Source organism: Ambystoma mexicanum, chromosome 4p, assembly GCF_040938575.1.
Source record: "Ambystoma mexicanum isolate Mex_15411 chromosome 4p, UKY_AmexF1_1, whole genome shotgun sequence".
NCBI lineage: Eukaryota > Metazoa > Chordata > Amphibia > Caudata > Ambystomatidae > Ambystoma > Ambystoma mexicanum.
In genome coordinates, this window is record NC_090927.1 from 39,497,067 (window position 1) to 39,519,191 (window position 22,125).

Here is a 22,125-nt window from a genome sequence, read left to right on the forward strand (position 1 = left end):
TACAAATATCTTGTTTTAACTGTGTACAACAAAACGACGAACATGACTTATCTATCATATCTTGAAAACAAAATGAACACACTAGTTTCACAGGCAAATATTCTAGTCTTTAAATATGGCAAATTTACTTATAAACATGTGTTACTGTTCTATGAACAAAAAGCCATCGCAGTGTTACTGTATGGAGCAGAATCAATGCCAAATGTCCAAACAAAAATGTGGAATACTTTAGAAGCTCGAGTCTGGAAAACAACCTTAAAGCTACCAAACTGCACGCCAATGCCGATTCTTCGTCATGAGCTGGGTTTGGTTTCATTAACAGCGCGCTGACTCTGGTGAATGTGCAGTTTATTACGTAAATGCTTGCTGGGAACAGATGCCAATAACATTTTGAGTGCGATAGCCCAACAGATCTTCTAATTATTTTCCTACGAAATGGCGCAAGTGTATTGTAGATGCCATGGCTGAAGCTGATATTACCATAATCATGTTGCTGGACAATCCATCCCGTGCCAAAGTGAAACTATATCAATGGGATTGGATAAAAAACAGAGCGAACTGCATGAACTATAAGAACTTCAATAGTGATCAATTTGGCTATAAAAGGCTGCGGCGTATGGCACCTTATCTAATAAAGTGCCCTTCCACAGCTATAAGATATAAATTCTTAAGATGCAGGTTAAATCTCTGGCCCACAAGGGAAATTCTAGCCCGAAGGAAGGCTATCCTACCATCTTTGAACTATTGTCGCTTTTGCAAGGTGATTACCAAAACAGAGACTCTACAGCATTTATTGGCATCATGTCCCAAATTGAATGTTCAAAGAACGCTATATTTTAAAAAACTTTTATGCTTATACAACGATGAAGGTGAAGCTAATGTCTGGCGTATGTTATTTTTGACAGAGAGAATGATAATTATGAAAGCGATAACTCAATTTCTACACTGTGTTTTACCAACAGACCACATATCTTGAAAGGATACTCAATTTGATTGTGTTAATATGTAGTTACAGATCATGTTTATTTTATATCATCTGATGGATTAATGTAATGAATTTAAGTTGAACAATTGTAAAAAGAAAATTAAATGTTCTTTTTTCTCATTGTTAATTTTATGATTTTATGTTGTAATCTGTATTTTTGTGATGTATATAAACAATTTGTATTTGAAAAGTTGATTTTCCAACTAAATCAAATAAAGCATTTTTAAAAAATTATGTTTTTTTGTCCTTTTCGTTCATTAACAGACTTTGCAAAAGATTTTGGAATACTTTTTTTCACAACGAAATGACCCTACTATTCACAATGGTATCCAGTTTCACATTCAATGAAGCATTGTAAAGGTTTGATTTTACTGAACTGTATCTCAATCAAAATGGAAGAATAAAATGTGAGCACATCATGGACAGACATCCTACTACGTATAGTTACCATGTTAATAGAAAACGTAGCTGAGGAAACCTTAGGAAAAACTGTCTGCATGCCCAGAGGTATCCTACTGCAGGAAAAACACTTCCTAGTCATCATATTTTGAAGCTGAAACAGGACAGTCCTCACGAATCAGAATGTGTGTCTCCGACCAATCAATTTGCATCTTGGAGGAGTGAGAGGTCATTAATAGCACATGGCAACATTTCTAATATTTAATAATATTGGGAAAATTTGAGCATTAATGAGGTGAAAACTGGCAAGTGATCCTGGTAATGTACTGTAAGCGTGTGTTGCATGACTTGCGGCCGCCACCTAGTGACCAGAAGGTGTATGACCAGTGCATAGGGGTGCAGTTGTCTTTAACATTTCACACACCTTCTCTCATCTCATCAATGCTCTGCACTCCTAAATAGTTACAGCGCACAGCCACAGAGCTCCTCTGATATAAACAGTAACCATCACCTCGGTTCATGTAAGCAAGGAACTCAAAGCTGTCCGATTTAATTTTGGATATTTTCTGAATTAAGCTCATTAAACATAGTCCCCCATGCACTCCGTTCTCTTGCAGAAGTGAAATGTGTGATTTATATGCATCACATTTTCTGAATTCAGTGTTCTTGCGGCTGACCTCTCTAAACGTCTTTTGGTTGGGCAATGTACATCCTGTCTATCATAATTTGGGAGGAGCCTGGTATCGGATCAACTTCCTCCCCACAAAGCACATTCCGATTGTGGTTTGTGAGCCTCTCTTGATAGTTAATAATCTTCTTTCTCCTTCTGCACTGTTCTCATGAATGCCCCGTTGACTCTTCCATGCCAAGTTAGTCACCTTTTTTGAATGAAACACCTTTTGAAAATCAGTGTGCTCCAAGAATGGTTCTCTTCTGCGAGTTATTTCATGTTGAGTAAGAGGGGTTTTCTGACAAAATATATTCCGACATTCAGTGCACTTAAGGTTTTTCTCCCATGTGGGTCATCTCATGTTTTGTTAGGCTGCTTTCCTGATAGAAGCTTTTCCGACATTTAGTGCACCGATAAGGTTTTTCTCTTATGTGGGTTGTCACATGTTTAGTTAGGTTGCATTTTTGATTGAAGCTTTTCAGACATTCAGTGCACTGATAAGGTTTTTCTCCTGTGTGAATGATCTCATGTTTTGTTAGGCTGCTTTGCTGATAGAAGCTTTTCTCACATTTAGTGCACTGATAAGGTTTTTCTCCTGTGTGGGTTGTCACATGTTTAGTTAGGTTGCTTTTCTGATTGAAGCTTTTTGGACATTCAGTGCACTGGTACGGTTTTTCTCCTGTGTGAATTCTTTCATGTTGGGTTAGGTTGAATTTCTGACCAAAGCTTTTCTGACATTTAGTGCAGTGGTAACGTTTTTCTCCCTTGTGGGATATCTCATGTTTAGTTAGACTGCATTTATAAATGAAGCTTTTCGGACATTCAGTGCACTGATAAGGGTTTTCTCCTGTGTGAATTCTTTCATGTTGGGTTAGGTTGAATTTCTGACCAAAGCTTTTCTGACAATAAGTGCACTGATAAGGTTTTTCTAATCTGTGGGTTGTTTCATGTTTAGTTAGGATGCTTTTCTGATTGAAGCTTTTCTGACATTCAATGCACTGAAAAGGTTTTTCTCCTGTGTGGGTCATCTCATGTTTAGTTAAATTTCCTAAACAACTGAATCTTTTCTGGCATGCATTGCACTGATAAGGTTTTTCTCCTGTGTGGACTCTCTTATGTATAGTTAATTTGCATTTCCGACTGAAGCTTTTCTGACACTCAGTGCATTGGTAAGGTTTTTCTCCTGTATGGATCCTCTCATGATCAGTTAGGCTGCTTTTCAGACTGTAGCTTTTCTGACATTCATTGCACTGAAAAGGTTTTTCTCCTGTGTGGATCCTCTCGTGGTTAGTTAAAGTGATTTTTAGATTGAAGCTTTTCTGACATTCAGTGCACTGGAAAGGTTTTTCTCCTAAGTGAATGCTTACATGTTTTGTTAGGCTGCTTTTCTGATTGAAGCTTTTCTGACATTGTGTGCACTGAAATGGTTTTTCTCCTGTGTGGGTTATGTCATGTTTAGTTAGGCTACTTTTCCTAATGAAGCTCTTCTGACATTGTGTGCACTGATAAGGTTTTTCTCCTGTGTGGGTCCTCTCATGTGTAGTTAGGCTGCTTTTCTGTTTGAAGGTTTTCTGACATTCAATGCACTCATAAGGTTTTTCTGCCATCTGGTTTCTCTCATGTTCAGATTTTACAATATGCAGAACAGTGACACAGCTTTTCTCCTGTGTTGGTATTTTCATGTTGTGTTAGATTGGTTTTCCAAATAAAGCTTTTCTGGCATTTAGTTTGACTAGGGTTTTATTTCTAAATGGGGGGTTAATTTCTACAAGAATTCCATCGCAATAAAGCTCAATCTAGAGCCAAAACATGTTCGAATAATATCCAATCTTTTTTTCTCAAAGCACTCTTCTATAAAAGGTCATAGCACCCAATATAGTGCCTTTAATGAGCTCATATCTTCTATGAGCAATTTAAATTGGTTAAAACCTTTCTGCATCAGTTCTGCTCGGAGGAGATAGCACTGTGAGAGTTGCAGATCTATCTTTCACGGGAGGCAATTATAACTTGGTTTTATTTGTGATGACCCAGTATGGTTTAAATGTCGTATAGACGTGGACTAATGCTCCTTTAGACACATTCCCAAACACGCATAGTTAGTGCCAGATAGGTATAGTTGTAAAGAACAAGTACGTCTGGGTAGCCAAAAGTCGCTCCTGGTAGCCATAGGTGTCAAGCAAACCAGGCTCTTCCTGGTTACAAGCAGGAGCTATATAGCTCCCAGATCCTGGACATTTTGAACCATAGCACATTTACAAGGTCTTCGTCAGGCCTGGAATCTCCGATGGATACAGTGTTTTTTTTTTCAAAAGAAGTAAATTGATAGGCTTTTCTACCATTTGCATTCTTTTTTCAAATAGCTGAGCTGTAGCTTCTGAACTGTTCTTCTGAAAAGCACTTGGTTTGGGCCTCCTGCTCACGTGTGCTTTTTATTTACCTGTAAGAAGCCTTTCTTTCTCTGATTCACTGACACTCCTGAGATTGCTTATGGAAATCATTTTCCCATTGAATGGATTTCGCCACTCCCAGTTATTGGCCAGACTGGAGGTTTATCCCCAGAACTGTAACATCTTCACGTTCTTTCCAAGTAAACCGGTCCCTGCTGATTGAGTTGTTAAGCATTTACTTAGGTACCCTTGTGCCTTTTCTGTGAACGCTTCAATCAGCTGTAAAAGAGAAAAGAAACATTATTATCTTTCTAATTTCAAACCAGCAAAAACAATTTAACAAATACTGGCTGTTTAGGATTTGAATTATAATATATTGGGTCCCGATACCAGGTCTTGCTTCTTGTACATGGTCTACAGGGTTGTGGATCATGGTGGAGATTGGAGGCTTGAGACAAAGTTTAAAAAGCTAACAATTTCTTAAAGTGGGACGGCTAGAGGAGTCGACAGAGAAGTCACACTTACTCTGCACCAAAAACACAATCGATCCACTTGCACCTCCTGGGATCTATCCTGACCTGACCTTCTCTGATCCCCATCATGAGGATACAGGGGTTCCATACACCAACCAATGGCATCATCCAGGTGCACTGTTTACTGCTAATGCCTCCTGTTAAGTAAATAATGCTCTGAAGCACCTTTCGCCTATTGGTGTCATCCGGCTCACACTGATGTGACCTCATTATCCTCAGATCCGCCAGCTTTCAAGTCATGTCTTAGCTAGAACTATGCCAGATCCCAACCTGGACCGTTTATGATCACAGACTGCTGGTGTACCATGTCATCTGCACCCTTGACCCCATCTCATTCTACCTGGGTACTACCTGCAGCAGACAATGAGCCTGGGGAGGAGGTGGGGCAATAGTGCACAAACCATCACTTCAAGCATCACCCGCTGATCTTCCCATCAATCCCAGCTGGGCACTGATTCCACTGTCACTTAACATAATCTCCTCCAGCTGCTTCATAAACATATCATGCCACCTCCCCCATCCTAGTGTGCCCCCATAGCATTTATGAAACACTTCTCTGCCACAGCTCGTCCTAACATCCAATCACCTGCTGGTGGTAGGTGACATCAACTTCTGGCTAGAGAGTTCCTCGACACATGCTTTAAAGTCTCGACCTAGTAATCCTGTGTCATCCACCCTCACACACAAATGCAGTGCTTTGGCATTACTATTCAACACATCACAATCAACTCCCACATCTCTGTCTGATTGGGGGTTTGGCCAGACCAACACAGGGATATGTTAATTAGGGCACAGGGCAGTTCGACGGATCAAGCGGCCCCACTCAGACTCACACAGTCTCGTGATCTGCCTTCTCAGCCTTGGTTCTCTGTTGAGCTCAAGGAAGCTCACTTGGAATTGAGGCGTGCGAACATAAGTGGCATGAGTCTTATGGTTCCACCAAGAGATTATTCTTTCGTCTGCTTAATGCCGAATATCATGCTGCTATCCGGCTAGCTAAGCAGAGCTTGTTCACAGGTAAGGATGAATCAGCATTTAAATCAGTCTAAGGAGTTGATCGCAGTTTTTCCTCAACAGCTCGCTTCACTCTGAGTCTGCGCCCGACGCAAACTCTGTGCGACTCATTAGCAGAGTTTTCAACCACTACAATCATGGGTATTCGTGATCGCATTCACCTGAAGTTACAGAATTTTACATTTGCCCTGTGGAGATTATTCCGACTGCGCTACGCTCATGGTCTAGATTCCCAGAGTTCTCCAAAGATTCAGTGCCTATGGCGGGCAGTCGACTTAAATACACTGCTCCCTCGGACCCCGTCATTCTGAGAGAAGAGATTGTACTAGTGTAGTCAATGCCTCTTTTCAGTCGGGCTCCATCCCTAGGTAGGCCAGACATGCTACGGTTAATTCTGCTTCTTAAAAAACCCTCACTGGATCCTTCGGTGTTGGCTAATTTTCGTCCCATTTCTCATAAACTTGCTTGAGTCTCTGGTTTTACCTCTTCTTTCCTCTTTTCTTGAAACTTCTTTTTTTCTTGACCCCTTTCAGTCTGGGTTCCAGCCCGGGCAGGGTACAGAGTGTGTACTTGTGTCCGTTATGGATGACTTGGCCATGTTGGTTGACCAGGGTGGAGTGGGAGCCCTGATAATGTTAGAACTTTCAACTGCTTTCGATACGGTGGACCACTCCATCATTTTGTCCCGCCTGGCCTTAACTGGCCTCTCTGGCCCTGCCCTGGCCTGGTTTAACTTCTTTTTGACTGACAGGGGCCAATCGCTTTCCCCACCTCCTTTTCTATATTCCGCCTACTCGCTTTCTTGTGGTGTCCCCCAAGGTTCTGTCTTGTCCCCACTGCTTTTTTTGAATATATATATTTTTTATTGTGTTACAGCTTTAACAAAACAACTCTTCACAAGCAGATTCCTAGTTATGTTTTCATCCTTCTAAAATCCATTACACAAACAAAAGTGAAAAGAAAATGCATCATCCAATAAGAACATCGCGGTTGCTTGGACTGCCAGCTTCAATTAAAAACGTTGAAAGCACAAGTATTTTTTCTCCATAGCCTGGTTATACCCATACATAAATTCATCCCATATCAAGTCTGGGGAATGATCCCCCCTAACTCACACCAAATGTAGGGAAGCAGCTCTCCAAGCAGTGAGTGATGCACATTTACACAGGAGATGATTTACTAATTGCAGCTTATTCCCCCCACATAAATGACAATCACTTCCTGCTCCCGTTGCTTGGCTCCAAATCCCCTTAATTTCCCCAGTTTTAACAGCGTTAAATTCCAGATAGTCCCATATCAGACAATTGCCATCAAACTGCTGGATTGGTGGAAGGAATTCAGTTCCATTTCTGAATATAGGCCACAAAATCTCTCGCATGCCTTTTCATACTGAGATTAACCAAAGATTGTTCTGACCCGTACCCAGATATAATGCCTTTTCGTGATTTTCTTGAAGCCCTGCAGGGGAAGATCCAGTGGGAGCCCAGGGCCATGGCGCAACCATTTTACTACTATACGCATGCCTTTGCGACGGTGCTCAAAGGCATAAGAGCCACTCTAGTTGTACAAGCCACAAAGATTAGGGCCAAGAGAGAGCTCACCGGGGAATTAACTAGTTTCCAATAGAGCATTAAGCAGCAGAGATATTTTACATTCAATTGACAGAATTTCAAATTCCAGCACAACCATTTTCATGTATGTTTTGGCTGACGTAATAGGCTTTTCATAAGGGACCCTTCAAGCTTACTGATCTCCCCCAGTTGTGTGAGTGCCCAAATTTCAACACCGTACAGTAGGAGGGAGGAATCATGGCTTGGTAAACTGCATCAACAAGCCAGATGAGAATCCGCCTCCATTTCTTGCAAAGGTGCTGATCCCACCCAGTAATGAATAAGATCATAACTGGACCTGGTCCTGTTATAGGTTGCCCTGTAGTCTCTGGTCTAACTGAGCCCAACCCTTTTTCTTGGATCTACCTTGGTTGAAAATCATTATTTTAGATTTGGAAGTGTTGATGACTAACACGTGTATGTTAAGATACTCAATCAACTTATCCAGGGATGCCTATAGACCACCCAATGTTAAATCCAGTATGGCTAGGTCATCTGCATAACCCAGCCATTCAATTGGAAAGTTGCCCAATTTTGGAGGGATGACAACCGAGTTATCTAAGGCCCCCTCCGAGTCAGCTGTATAAAGATTGAACAGTATGGGGGCTAGGATACAGCCTTGTTTCAGGCCTTCATACGTTAGTATCCAAGACGAAGGCCCCCCCGGTCTCCAGCGCTGGTCCAATCTGACCTTGACTCTGGTGTTAGAATACAATAGGGTGATCAATAAATGCCACAGACTGGTCACTTCCTAGTCAGACCTGCCAGTTGTTGAACAGTTGATTGGGTGGGCGTGTTAATAGTGGTGCTTGAGTTCTTGCGGAAGCCCATCTGATTGAGGGGAATGATGTTCAGGGATTCAGACGATTCCTCCATTTCCTTCAAGAAAACCCGGGCAAAGATTTTTGCTGGCACATCTATCATCGGAAGTAAGCAGGAATTTCTTGGATCACCATGCTGTCCTTTCTTTAAGATAAGCACAACTATGCTATCCTGCCGATGGAATACTCTGTAGTACCTCGATGCTGCAGAAACCTCTGTGCAAGGCACCAGCCCACAAGTTTGGCTCTGCCTTTACCAAAGAGCTACAAATGCTTTCAGGTCCCGGCACCTGCAAGGACTTGTTGGCCCCAATAATCGGCCGGATGTCCTCTTGATTTAAACTTGAGACCCACCTATCTGAAAGCCTCGTCATCCCCCGGGCATCACTCTGTTTTCCTCCCAGCTCCTCCTTCAAATAGGCTCAGTGACCCCATTTATATCCCTGGTTTTAGAGTCCCTGCTAGTTACAATTCTCCAGAATTCTCTGGTGTTCTTCAGTTGCGCTACCTGAACTAACTCTCGCCAGCGACTACAGCACATAAATAGCCTGTGATTTTTTTAACGACTTGTTATAGCTGAATTTGATGGGCTTTAAAACCCGAAACATTAAAAAAAATGCATTTGAAATGTTTTCGATCCTTTTGACTCGAACTTTGTCATTCGATCCTTTGTATTCGATCAAATGACTGGACACCCTAATGGTAGTAGGTTCAAGTTTGCGATGGCTCCAAGTTCTCCTCTCATTTCTTTTCCTCATCTCTTTATCACAGGGATGCCGGTGATGACCCCTGTGGGCGCCCCCCCCATCGTTCCTGCAGAAAAAATAGAGACAAGTGAATATTTCCAAATAGTTTCAAGATACATGGCAAATTGGCAGAGGACCACGTTGGCCTCCTCTATCCGGAAAGACAACTCTTTGGAGGAGTCGTGAGTACAAAAAGAGCCTGGGAGGCCTGTGCAACTACCTCTGCCCTGGCCAAGTTACCATCTTTCCGTGAAATACGATTTAGGCCTCAATTCACACTTAAAGTGCCAGCTGGCCCAGCACCCTGAGACGGCACTTAAAATTCAGGAGTGCCATGATCGGAAGTGGTTGTTTCTAAACAGTGATACACGCACATGTCCCTTACAACAGATGGGGAATTGGAACAAATAGGTAGTCCAAAATACTTCCCCCCCCCATTGCCTACCCTGGTGAAGTTTGACGAGGTGTCTGATTCACATGCGCCATTGACCATAGAAAAGCCATACTTGAACAGCAGGCATGCCCATTTCAGGTCCCAACAATGAATCCTGGAGGAGCCACCATCCTGCTCATAATCTCTAGTAGCTGACTGGCTGGAGGGAAACATCGGGATTGTGGCGTTGAAATCCCCACACAAAAGGATCGGCCACCCGAAATTCAACTCTTGTAGGATTTTTTCCACTTCCTGGAGTAGTAGGTTAACATTCCCCACGTAGGGCGGGACATAGATACCAATAAGAAGAATCTTGTGCCGTTGAATATGGGCCCTTGTTGGGTCCGGAGTCATCTTGCACATGACGATATTAACAGATGGGGACAGTACTTCTACTAACCCCGTGGGATTGCTTACCCCCAGGGCCAAACCACCCATTGGACAGCCCTTGCACTGCTTCTTGTGTTAGGAAGCTCCAATCACCTACCACCAATGGGTCCGTTAACCATGTCTCTTGGAGTAGAAGAACACTAAACCCATCAATATACTCCAGGAGGACATCCAACTGGAATAGATGGGAGTGTCCCCCTGTATTCCAAGAGAGAAGCAAGAAGGTATTGGGAGCCCACTGGTTAGGGGTGGGAAGTCTCCTTCCCTTCCACTAGGGTGGCTAACCAGGCCCAATGAGAGTCCTACCCTCCAACCCCCTCTCCTCCGCCAGCTTCCATGTGGCTATTTTTTATTTGAGGCAACATTGAAATTGCATTGGGGCCACACATTGTTCTCCCTCTCCAGCCATGCCTTGCTCGTGACCTCATGGACCGGGAGATAAATTGTATGCCAATTGAAGACATTCAATTCAAGTACAGGCATATCGCAGTTTGTAAAGAGCCTCACGATGGGGCATGGTATAGTGGAGTACGTCTTCAGAGAAAATTACACAAGAGAAGTGACTTATTCAGTGTTCTCGCATATGCCCACAATTCTGATATGATCTCAGTTAATGAAGCGCAAAGGCACTACTGCATGTAAAAGATTTAGAAAGTGTGAGCGCTTCAAGTAAAGGCCCATTCCCCCACAAAATAAGCTTGCCACCTGCAGTGCCTTAGCTCTTGTCGGCAGAGCGGTTTGGGCTTTCTTTGGCAAATAGGAATCAGAAACACCACCCCCATCTCCCAAATGTACTTGCGTCATGGCATTGCAAGGCATAAAATAAGCAGTGTCGCATAGCAATTTGCTATGCAATTCTGACAGTTTGCTAATCAAATGAACACTTGCGTAGCAAAGATAGATATTTAAGTTGCCCTCTTCAATGAAAGCACAGCTCGCCCTGCATTCCTCTCTTGCCCTCTGTGCTCTCTTCCCCCTCTTTTCTATGTTCATTGCGAGTCCTAATGGAGAGAAAGTGAAGCAGTAATCATCTCCTCCACTCTTCTCACTTGAAGCGCTCTTCTCCTCTTGCATTGGTAAACCCGACACTACCTCCCGTCTACACGATCATCCGGCCCGTGAAAAGAGTGTCAGTAGCTGCCTTTGCCTCTACCTACTCTGCTCTTTCTACTCCTGCGAATGACTCCCACCCCGACATAGCTTCTCCAACCTCAACTTCTCCATTTCCATCACTCTTGATGTTATTGCCCCTGTCATGAGGGTACGACTGAAGCCTACCAAAAAGTGCAACTCTTGGTACGACTCCGAACTTGCTGCCCTTAAACACAAGTGCATGGCAGCCGAACGGAAAAGGGATTCCTCGGGCGCTCCCTGTGACAAACTGGCCTGCCACCTCCTTCAAAGGCAGTATAGACTCTGAATCCGCTCCAAAAAAAAAGTCTTTACTGAAGCCTGCATCTCTGCGGCATCCAATAACACGGCCAACAAGTCTCTAAGGAACTAGCCAACCCTACCGCAGCCTCCTAATCCATCACACCCACCCAGGCTCATTGCTCAGAGCTGGCTGCACACCTCAAAAGCACTGGACATTCCATCCTCCCTCTCTTCCTCACCACCCCATACCCCAACAACTCTTGTACCGCCCATGGCCACCCCCACTCCTTCTTCTCTCTTCCCTTGCCCCGTCACACCTGAGGAGGTCACTAGACGAGTCCGGTCTATGAAAATCTCCTCCAAACAGGTGGACCTGAACCTCCAAAACCATCAAGGACAACATTGACTCTCTCGACCCAGCCTTGGCCAACCTCTCCTTCGCCACTGGAGTATTCCCCACTGCTCTTAAGCACTCCCTTGTGCACCCTCGCCTCAGAAAACCTTCTGCCGACCTTTCCATTCCGGCAAACTATCGCCTGATCTCGATCACTCCTTGTCTGGGCAAACTCCTTGAGAAGTTAGCTATTTCTCAGCTTACCCTTCACACTGAATCTGTTGGTTGCTTCCATGACCACCAGTCTGGCTTTAGAGCATCCAGAGGCACGGAAACTGCTCTTCTCAACACCCTTGAAAATCTACTCTCAAACCTTAATTCTAACTCTCCCTCTGTCTTCATTCTACTCAACCTCTCCTCTGCCTTCAATACAGTGAACCACAAAACCCCGATTGCACGTCTTTGCGATACCCTGGGCATCACTTATCAGGCCCTGCCGTGGCTAACCTCCTTTCTCTCAGACCACCCATCCCAGGTGGAATTGGGGTCCTTCCTCTCCCTCTACATGCAGTGTCCCCCAGGGATCCAACCTATCCCCCTTGGCACCTATGATGGCAACCTTCACCTACAACTTTCAGTGTTAGCCGGATGACGCGCAGCTCTCCTTCAGGCTACCCTCGGCCTCTTCCTCACTTATACCTGACTGTCGGCAATTCAGTCATGGTGTGCTGCAAATGACCTCTGCCTCAATGCTAGTAAGACAGAGATTGTCCTCATCGGGACCCCTGCTCCTGAATTCCCTCTGGCCGTCCTCCCATGGCCCTGAGCCTCCAACTACCAACGAGGCAAAAAATCTGAGGGTCATCTTTGACTCCACTCTATCCTTCTCGTCTCACATCACAGACATCTCTAAAAAGCCCCACTACCAACAGCACCTTCTCAGAGGTATTCTACCTTTTCGTACCTTCCTCCCAGAGGTTGTCTCCAGAGCCCTGGTCCTCTCTAGGCTGGACTACTGCAACAGCCTCTTTCTCAACCTCCCCTCTTCTACCCTCCGTACTCTTCAACTCATCCAGAACAGAACCGCAAGGCTTATCCTTGGCCAAAAGCCCAGGGACTGCATCTCTCCGGCACTGAAATCCCTTCACTGTCTCCCCGTGGCTGCAAGTATTAAGTTCAAGACCCTCTGCATTGTCCACAAGGATTTCTGGGGCCTGGGCCCACTCTATCTGCAACACTTTCTTCCTAAATACTCACCTTCCAGAGCCCATCGCTCGTCTTCCTCCAACTCTGTCAATGGGACGCTTTTCCAAGCAGAGACTTGGGGGGTGGAGGGGAGATCTTTATCCATTGCAGACGCCTCCCTCTGGAACAGCCTCCCTGTCTCGCTCCATCTTGAGCCGGACCACCTTAAGTTCCGGTAACTCCACAAGACTTTCCTCTCCTCCTCCTACTCTCTCCCCCTCCCCTGCTAACCACGTATTTCTGTTCTCTTGCTCTCTCTCTCTCCTCTACTTCTGCCAGTTTCACTGACTGGTTGCCTGGCGCACTTTCAGAGCCACACAGGTCCCAAGCTTACTCGCCAGTCTCCTGCACTTGCCCCCAGGCCTTACACTTGCTGCAGCACTACTGCACTTCAGTTACGACCCATGAGAGTGGTATCTCTCTGCACTTAACCCATGCTCTGATGGACTGGGCGCACTTGGTCCCTATTGCCCCCCCTCCCATGAACTTCCTGTCTCTGTTCACCTGCATAATCTGAATGTACCATATCTAGTAAGATAGTTTGTCTTGTGTTCCCTATGTCTTCCCCTCCCATGCATGGTTGCGCTTTTAAACACGTGTGTATAAGTGCATAATAAATAGTCAATCAAAATACCTTCAAAAGGAAATTACCCACTACCGCCCCAATAGAAACCTGCGATCAGGCACTGCTCTCGATCCCCTCTTTCGAGTAAACCAGAATCGGAGGCAAAAACTTCTTGGTCCAAGACCCCATTATCTGGATGGAATTCTATGCCGCTCAACATCCAACACATAGAGGACCACCAGGCTTTCTGGGGGGCCCTCAAGAAATGGCTATTCCCCTTACAACCCTGACTAACCCTGTCCTCCTCTTTGAGCAAGCCTTTCAACCCCGGTGGACCACGGCAGGAGCAAATTCCTATACAATCACCAAAGGACAGTAAGAATTTCCTGCCAAAAATAACTGGACTAACAACTCCAAACTCCCAAAAGAAAACAGGAGAGTACCCGCGCCGCAGTCATAAAATCAGGAACCTAAGAACAGCAGATGCAGTATCACTCAACACACCTATGGGAGATAGCCAAAGGAGGGCTGGTCAATGTATTGCGCTGCAGTATCACTCAACACACCTATGGGAGATAGCCAAAGGAGGGCTGGTCAATGTATTGCGCTGCAGTATCACTCAACACACCTATGGGAGATAGCCAAAGGAGGGCTGGTCAATGTATTGCGCTGCAGTATCACTCAACACACCTATGGGAGATAGCCAAAGGAGGGCTGGTCAATGTATTGCGCTGCAGTATCACTCAACACACCTATGGGAGATAGCCAAAGGAGGGCTGGTCAATGTATTGCGCTGCAGTATCACTCAACACACCTATGGGAGATAGCCAAAGGAGGGCTGGTCAATGTATTGCGCTGCAGTATCACTCAACACACCTATGGGAGATAGCCAAAGGAGGGCTGGTCAATGTATTGCGCTGCAGTATCACTCAACACACCTATGGGAGATAGCCAAAGGAGGGCTGGTCAATGTATTGCACTGCAGTATCACTCAACACACCTATGGGAGATAGCCAAAGGAGGGCTGGTCAATGTATTGCGCTGCAGTATCACTCAACACACCTATGGGAGATAGCCAAAGGAGGGCTGGTCAATGTATTGCGCTTAGATGAATTTTTAAAAGGTCACCAAAGTATTGCATCTAGATGAATTTTGGCAATAGCCTAGGTATTGCAACTAGATATACTTCCTAGGGTAGCCCATGTACTGAACTTAGTGTAATAAAGGTAACCAATATAATCTGAAGGATAACCAACATATTGTGCTTAGAGGAATTTTGAGGGCAGCCAAAGTACTGCATTGAGTTTATGTTTTAGAGTAGATAATGTATTGCAATTAGATGCATTTTGAGGATAATTAATATATTGCATCTAGACAAAGTTGTTGAGGCTAAGAGTAGAGTAGAGTAGCCAATGTGTTGCATTTTAGACACATTTTGAGGGTAACCAATATACTAACATAAGACACATTTCATGCGCTTAGCCAATGTTTTTTTAATCTAGGTACATCCCAGGATGTAGCCAAGAAATTGAATCTCGATGAATTTTAGACTGCAGCCACTATATCATAATAGGTACATTTATATAGAGAATAGGTAGAATTTATACGTGCTTTGAATTCACACCCTTCTAAATTCAGATGCATCTGCGCAACCAAGAAACCAGCCAGGACACGCAGGTACGGAGTGAACTCAACGCTTATCGTAAATAGCCACAGCAGTGTTATCCACCCGCACACATCTACCATCAAGCACTACTCCAAGACACTTGGCACCACACCTCTGCCATATGAATGCAACTATCCCGCTCATTAGGAATCAGGTTTAACTGCACACATAATGTCTCTCCTGCTCTCGCATACTCCCGAACTATACTCCCGAACTACCTCTCAGCACCCGTCCACATGTCCACATGTCAGCTCGACACGGCTTGCTAGCAGGGACTTGGCCACCCCTACCTACCAACATATTGGCTATAACTTTCCCATACCTGGACTTCAGTCCCCCAAGGGGGTTCAACCTACTGTGCGTTGGGACCATACCATGGTGAAAGGCTTATACAAATGACAATTGCATTACATATATTGCATTGCATGGGGGGAGAGGAATGAGGGAGGGTGGGGGAGTGTTTTGGCCAGTGAATAGGGATGAAGATGGCTGGGGGATGAGAGTGTAGTGAGGGAGGAGGCTAGGTGGAGGGAGAGAGGGATGACGTTGAGTGGGTAGAGGTAGGGAGGGACCATATTGGGTGGGTAAGGAGCAGAGAGGAATGAGGTGGGGTGGGGATTAGAGAGATGAAGTTGTGTGAGGGCGTGGGTTGTGGGGTAGGGAGCAATGATATTCAGTGTGTAGGGATTGTAGAGGGATGATGTGGTATGTGTGGGTATAAGTTTGTTGAAATCCTGTCCACTGTCAACTAGCACCATTGTAGGTGCACATTCAGAGACTCGGTTTATAACATAATTACCTTTTGTATTTGAGTGCATATGGTTTAGCGAAATAAGAGTGAAATATAATGACATACTTATGTGGTTTTATATTTTGTACGTTTGTATAAGCCAAAAGTATGAATATCCTGATTTCATGTTGGCATCATACCTCGTTTATATTTATAAAAATTAAAATATGTGTGTGGGTTTGTAGGTTTGTGATTCGCTTATGTTCCCTATAAAATTCCGCACGGTTTCACCAATCTGCCCCACATTTTGCAGTTAGATGTTAAGACACTCCAGACATGATTTGGACACCCACCCCTTTCCCAGGGTTTCAGTACCTTCACACATGAGACAGTTGCCTGAAATCGGCGAAACATCACTGTGGTCGTACAAGGACTGGTCCTCAACGCTAAAGTGCACAGGTGCTTGCACAGCTGCATTGCAATGCTACAGCAACTAACAGGACCAAACCAGGGTGAGGCAACAGATGGGGAGAGAGCACAGTCGGTCCCAGTGTGCAGCAGGACACCAACTCTCGCCTCCCCTCAATGGCTGCTCCGGTGAATGTCAGCCAGCCACACACGCCCATTCTGAGTGCAGTTTACTTCACAGTGCAAAGCAAATCAAGTGAAAAGCGAATCGGAACAGCACACTATAAAACGAATATACTGCACAACATCACATATAGAAATCATCCTATATACCAGCAATCATCCTTTCAAAAACGTTCCAAATATATTGAGCAGCAGCAGCAATAATAATCCTGCTCTATGTTCTCAATATTATCCACAAACCTCGGGTTTCCCCTCACATAATTCATATCAAGGTTCCACACACAAAGTCAATATATGTCGAGCAGTTTCTACTTCTTTTTTCCGAGACTACATACTCTCAAAGAACGGGGTGTACAGGCCCCAAGATTCTCCATGGTTCTAAAGACATTAAAACAAATTCGCATTATAAAAGCAATAAGTTGTTCATTTGCAGTTTTTAATAAATAGCCAAACAGTTTAGGAAAATAAAATCTCTGCCTAGCCTACTGTAGATTTTTAGTTTAAGGAGACTCATCATCTCACTTCTATCCCACACAATTGATTCTTTTTTTAATTCCCTGAGGGCAAGAGAAATATTAAGTGGTGAAACAACTGTCAGTCCAAAAGACCCATTAAAACGTTCAATATCATGGATACATTGATCAGAGGCGTTAGAATTTTTCCCGTTTAATTATGAGAATAAAGTCAACAGTGATGAACCTTCACCTCGCATAGTGACTAATGCGAGGTAGAATTACGTTCTTGCCATCTTCCACTGAGTTAGAATTGATGTGACCCTAGTCCACAACACACTGCCTCCACCGAAATAGAATGTGGGAACGCCAATGCCATGCGCCAGAGGTTTCCTTCCATGACACTTCCTTTTCTAGAAAAGCTTCCAGACCATAAAGAACACCGAATAATATTAGAGGCATACAGCTGTAACAAGCCCACCATTAACCAACATAAAAGCCTTTATAAATTGGGACTTGGCAGGTATCTTGGGAGAGATGGGTTTATACAAGGCAGAGCATCCCAAGCACCGTCCAAACATTTTTGTTTTATTGATGTTCATCTCTAACCCATTACCTTTAGACTACAATAACAAAGCAGACAAACTTCTTAGTAACCCAACTGCTGTCCTTTCTTAAATTATGGTGTTATCCTGTAGGATGACCTAGTTAACGCGGTAGGACCTACACGAAGGGGAAAGTCACTTACATTGTCAAGCACCTCTGCCATATCTGTAGCATATAGATTGCATAGTCTGGGGGCAAGCACACCCCCGTTTGACAGCATGGTTGGTAGGAATCTGGGAGGAGAGCAAGCCATCGCTGTTTAGTGTTATCATCACTGAGGTAACAGTGAAGACCAGAACTAATACCCCCGTTTCAGCTCATCCCATAATCTCTGTTGCATTACTGAATGAAAAGCCCTAGAATAATGTACATAACAGATGCATCACTTCTGCTCTTTATTTAGGAGAGTTTTCCGAATAAGTTCAGTTAATGCCCAAATAGTGTGTTGCGCACTTAGTGAGGCTTTTCTTAAATCCTGTCTGTTGTGGCACTAGTATATTTGGATTCTTCACCCTGGAGTTCAGTTTAGGCGAATCAGCGAGAGCAATAATCGATCATTTTCCAGAGAAGATTGTAAACCTTCTTTAAAAACTGTATTGAGAGCGGCCTTCCTCCCGCTTTCAGGTATTAGACCGGGTCCATCGATGTTCTATAGTAGCTTGGCACACAGACCGGGATTATCCTTCAGGACCACATCTGCTAGCCCCTCAGGGCCCGGGGCCCTCGACAGTTTAAGATGACCCATTATGTCTGCAATACCAGATGCAGAGAATGTGAACCAGGAAGCTAGATGTTCAGAGACCGCCACTGCAGCTGTCAGATAACATTTCAGAAGCAGCAACATACCTCTCTCCAGGATCCATATCAAGCATGTGCTTGCGAGAACAGTGCCAGGATGTCCAACCACCTGGTACGCAGCAATATGCCATTCAGCACGATTTGGAGACATCCTCTGCACCCTTACCCAGTTTTTGGAACTGGTCTTTAATTTTGCAATCAACTTCTTTTTACCCAGAACATCGACCGGTCCTTTAAAGCCTGTCTTGATGTCGTGACGCAGTCGCTCTCTCTCTCACTCTCTCTCTCTCATGTGTCTTGGAAGATCTATCACGGTACTTTACTGAGGTTCTTTTAGTCACCGGCATGTTGTCATATGTGTCACCAATAGAAGCCCGAATTACAGCACTAAACTGCTAGGAGCATCATGAAGAGCACAAGCATCTAATCCTCTCATAAGTGAGCACCCGATTCACACTGCACTTCGCAACCTTAGCACCATTCCACATTAGTCTATTTCCCTTTACATTACAATCTACATCCTTACACTGCATGTTATTCTCAATCTGCAATCACATTTGAAGACCATCAAGCCCATTGGTCAATTGCTTTGACACAAAGATGCAATCAATCCTAGAGACTGAAGAGCCATTAGTCCACGTATAGCCTGCATCACATTCCTTACCATCCGATAACAATCCAATCAGAGCCTACCATTTTAGAATCAACAAACTAGCCTGCATACATTTTCCTGCTTTACTGCTACAGTTTTGGACCAAAGTCATTTCATGATCCATTCTGGGTTTTGATTTAGTCGCATTCCAGTAGGTATATGCTTTCCAAGAGGCAAAGGGCTGGAAAAGAGAAATTAATAGTTTTTACTTGCAGCCGGCAGTCAAGAGCTTTGAGGGACCTGGATTACACTCAGGCGCTGCAAGCTACAGCAGACTAGAATCGGCTTGAGTGTGCAAAGCTGCCCTTGGTTGCAGGCTGCCCCATGCTTTGCGGCTGTGAGCTGGAAGGGATTGCATATTCTCACGTTGAGCAGTAACAGTTCTTCTAAAAGCGGCCTTTGACGGCTGTTCCTGTGTTGTGCTTCTTTGACCAGTTCTTGAACCTTTCCATGAGCACCTGCTTGATATGGAGTTCAGCTTGGTCATCCCTGGACAACACATTACCTCTGTTCCTCGTCTGCCATGACTTTGCAGTCCTAAAATCCAAGTGTAGCTTCGAACTCTAACAATGGGAACTTCCCCATAAGTGTCAGTCTCTACCCCAGACTCTCTGTGTACAACATTTGAATTGTTTGTGCCAGGCTTGCATGCTAAATAGTCTGCCCCATTGTCCACTGGCTTCCCCTCTATCAATGTGGACAATAGTGAGAGTCTTTTTCCTTCTGGTGGTACCTTGGATGGCATAATTTTCCTGGACGTCCAAATCTGAGTGGCCGGCAGAAAACCTCTGGGACCATTGAGCCCCTTTTCTTGAACTGCCTGCAGCACCTGGTCAGATGACCCCTCTGTGCGCACTTCCTACATTTCATATGTGTGGCTGTGCACTCTTCATCATTAACAGAATGACGGGTTCTTCCGAAAGGAAACCACGTCTTGTGATCTGAGCAACTTATTTCCTCTGTTACAATTGGTGCAATCACGCACGCATCTTCCTTGAACATGTAATCTTAGAGCAACTTGAAGAGGGCCCGTAGGAAACAGAAGGAGCACGTGGGGTCTGTGGAAGGGGCAACCTCCCCTTTGGGTTTACCAAGTTAAGCCCACTTCCTGGCCAAGTAAAATAATCTGGTCTTCCCTTGCCCCACAAGTCCCTGGGCACTTCCACTGGCACATAATTTGACTTAATAACTACATCCAGCTTGCTCAGGTCACCATGCAGTTCTTTGATACAGCTCTCAGTGTGTTCCACTGTCCTAGCAAATCGCCACAGTCCTGTCTAAGAAGTGTTCCTTTTCCCTCGTGCCTTTCATCCTTCCGAGGTCGATAAATTGAGTACCACGCAGTGGGTAATGATATCAACTGTTATTACAGCGATTTGATGCCCTCGGGTGATGGTATAAGATTATTTGCTTATCTTCTCTTTCTCGCTCTTTGGCCCTGCACCTCCTGAGACTACTTCTCTCAAGATCAGTATGTATGTACCCTGCCTCTATAAGTGTTACCTCCCGAACCTACAGTGCATGACATATCTGTTATATGGTGCACCTCTGACAGGCTCCCGACAGGGGTAGATAGGGGTGGGGGGGTAGAGAATGATGTTCGGAGGGTGAGTAGAGGGTAGATGCATGAGTTTGGCTGGGAGGTTAAAGGTAAAGGGAAGGAGCTGGGTGGGAGGGAAGTAGAAAAGGACCAGGCTAGGTCGGTGGCAAGTAATGACTAAAGAGTTTGGGTTGGTGAGTGTGGCATAGTTCTGGAAAAGGTTGGATACATAGGGAGGGGTGGAGTGTGAGGCGGCTGGTGGGGGTAGATAAGGGTGAGGTTGGAAAGGTCAGTGCAGCGACAAAAGGATGAGATTTTTGGTTAAAAAATGCAGTTGTGAGGGTTCCATGTGATAATTCCGCCGCAAAAATATTGTGATACAAAAATTCACAATGTACCCTGCGGGGGACAGCATCCTTTTTTAATGTGCGGGGGACACCCCCGCAACCCCTGCTCCCACATAATATCCCCAATAAAAATATCACCTATGGCGAAGAAAACAGCCATATTTACGGCAATATTTTTGTTGGGGATATTAATACCAGATTCAGTTGTGAGGGATGAGAGTGAGTGGGCAGTGAGGGATAAGTGGGAAAAGAGGGATGACGATGGGTGCGTATTAGATCGGGGTAAGGTTTTGTGGGTGGGTGTGGGGTATGAAAGGATGGTGGTGGTGGGGGTAAAAACGAGATGATGTTGGGTGTGGTAGAGAGGGGCGATGGCAGGTAGGTGAGGTTCGGTAGAGAAAGGTGATGGCCGTGTTGGGATGTGGGAGGGTAGTGGGTATTGCGACACAGCCAGTACCCTAGTCTTGTTGAGAGAGGATGAAAACCCCTCTCTACAGGGAATTTGAGATGGGAGGGTTTCAGTGGACACCCTGGCCCTTAAATTCGGGCTGGGTAGCAAATAGGGCCCTAGTTCCTTACCCTTTTCATGGGCCTGCATGGTTGAAACACCTCTGTCTCGTGTGATGAATCCTGCAGAGTCATCGCTGATTCCCCGGGGATCTCCTCTCACATGGCCAGAGGACGGCAGCCGCTACCTGATCCTGACCCTAGGGGTGGTACAAGGAGGGAGGATCCTGCTCATTTAACATCTCCTATTTCTGACAATCTCAATTTTAAAAAAGATCTAAAGCGGAGACAGGACTCCAACTCCCATAAAACCTATAGTACTGGGACGAGGAAAAGGAGAAAGGAGTTAATGTGGAGCAGAAAACACACCAAACTAAATGTGAAGACTAGTTGTTGTAATACCAATCAACTGTACGGGGCATTTAAAAATGGTGTGCCTTTTCGAATTGGAAGGAGAGAAGGAGAAAAAGAGATCGAAGGCAGCCACATGTGAATGGACTACACTGAAGGAGGCAGGCGCTTCCTACCGGGAAGGAGAGACACCGGGAACAGCATAATGAATGAGGACGGGAGACCGCTGAGCCAGCAGCAATGGAGAGGTTGTCGGGGACACTATCAAGGTGTGGAGCAGCAATTCCATCGGCAAGTGAAAATAATACTGGCGGGAGATCCACAAGAGGTGCGCAGCTGCAGAGGTTGCGCAGCGGGAAGCACACAGTTTGAAAGCTTT

At 44.9% G+C, this 22,125-nt stretch overlaps 1 protein-coding gene across 1 annotated transcript in view; it reads right to left on the reverse strand.

Moving 5' to 3' along the window:
• Nucleotides 1–1,004: 1,004 nt before the first annotated feature.
• LOC138452938 (zinc finger protein 135-like) overlaps nucleotides 1,005–22,125 on the reverse strand; it is a 47,065-nt gene continuing 25,944 nt past the window's right edge. Inside the window, exon 2 of the mRNA XM_069605305.1 lies at nucleotides 1,005–4,720. Within this exon, the coding sequence (XP_069461406.1) occupies nucleotides 2,384–3,736 (1,353 nt within the window). The 5' untranslated portion in view covers nucleotides 3,737–4,720 and the 3' untranslated portion in view covers nucleotides 1,005–2,383. The remainder of the gene's footprint in view (nucleotides 4,721–22,125) is intronic.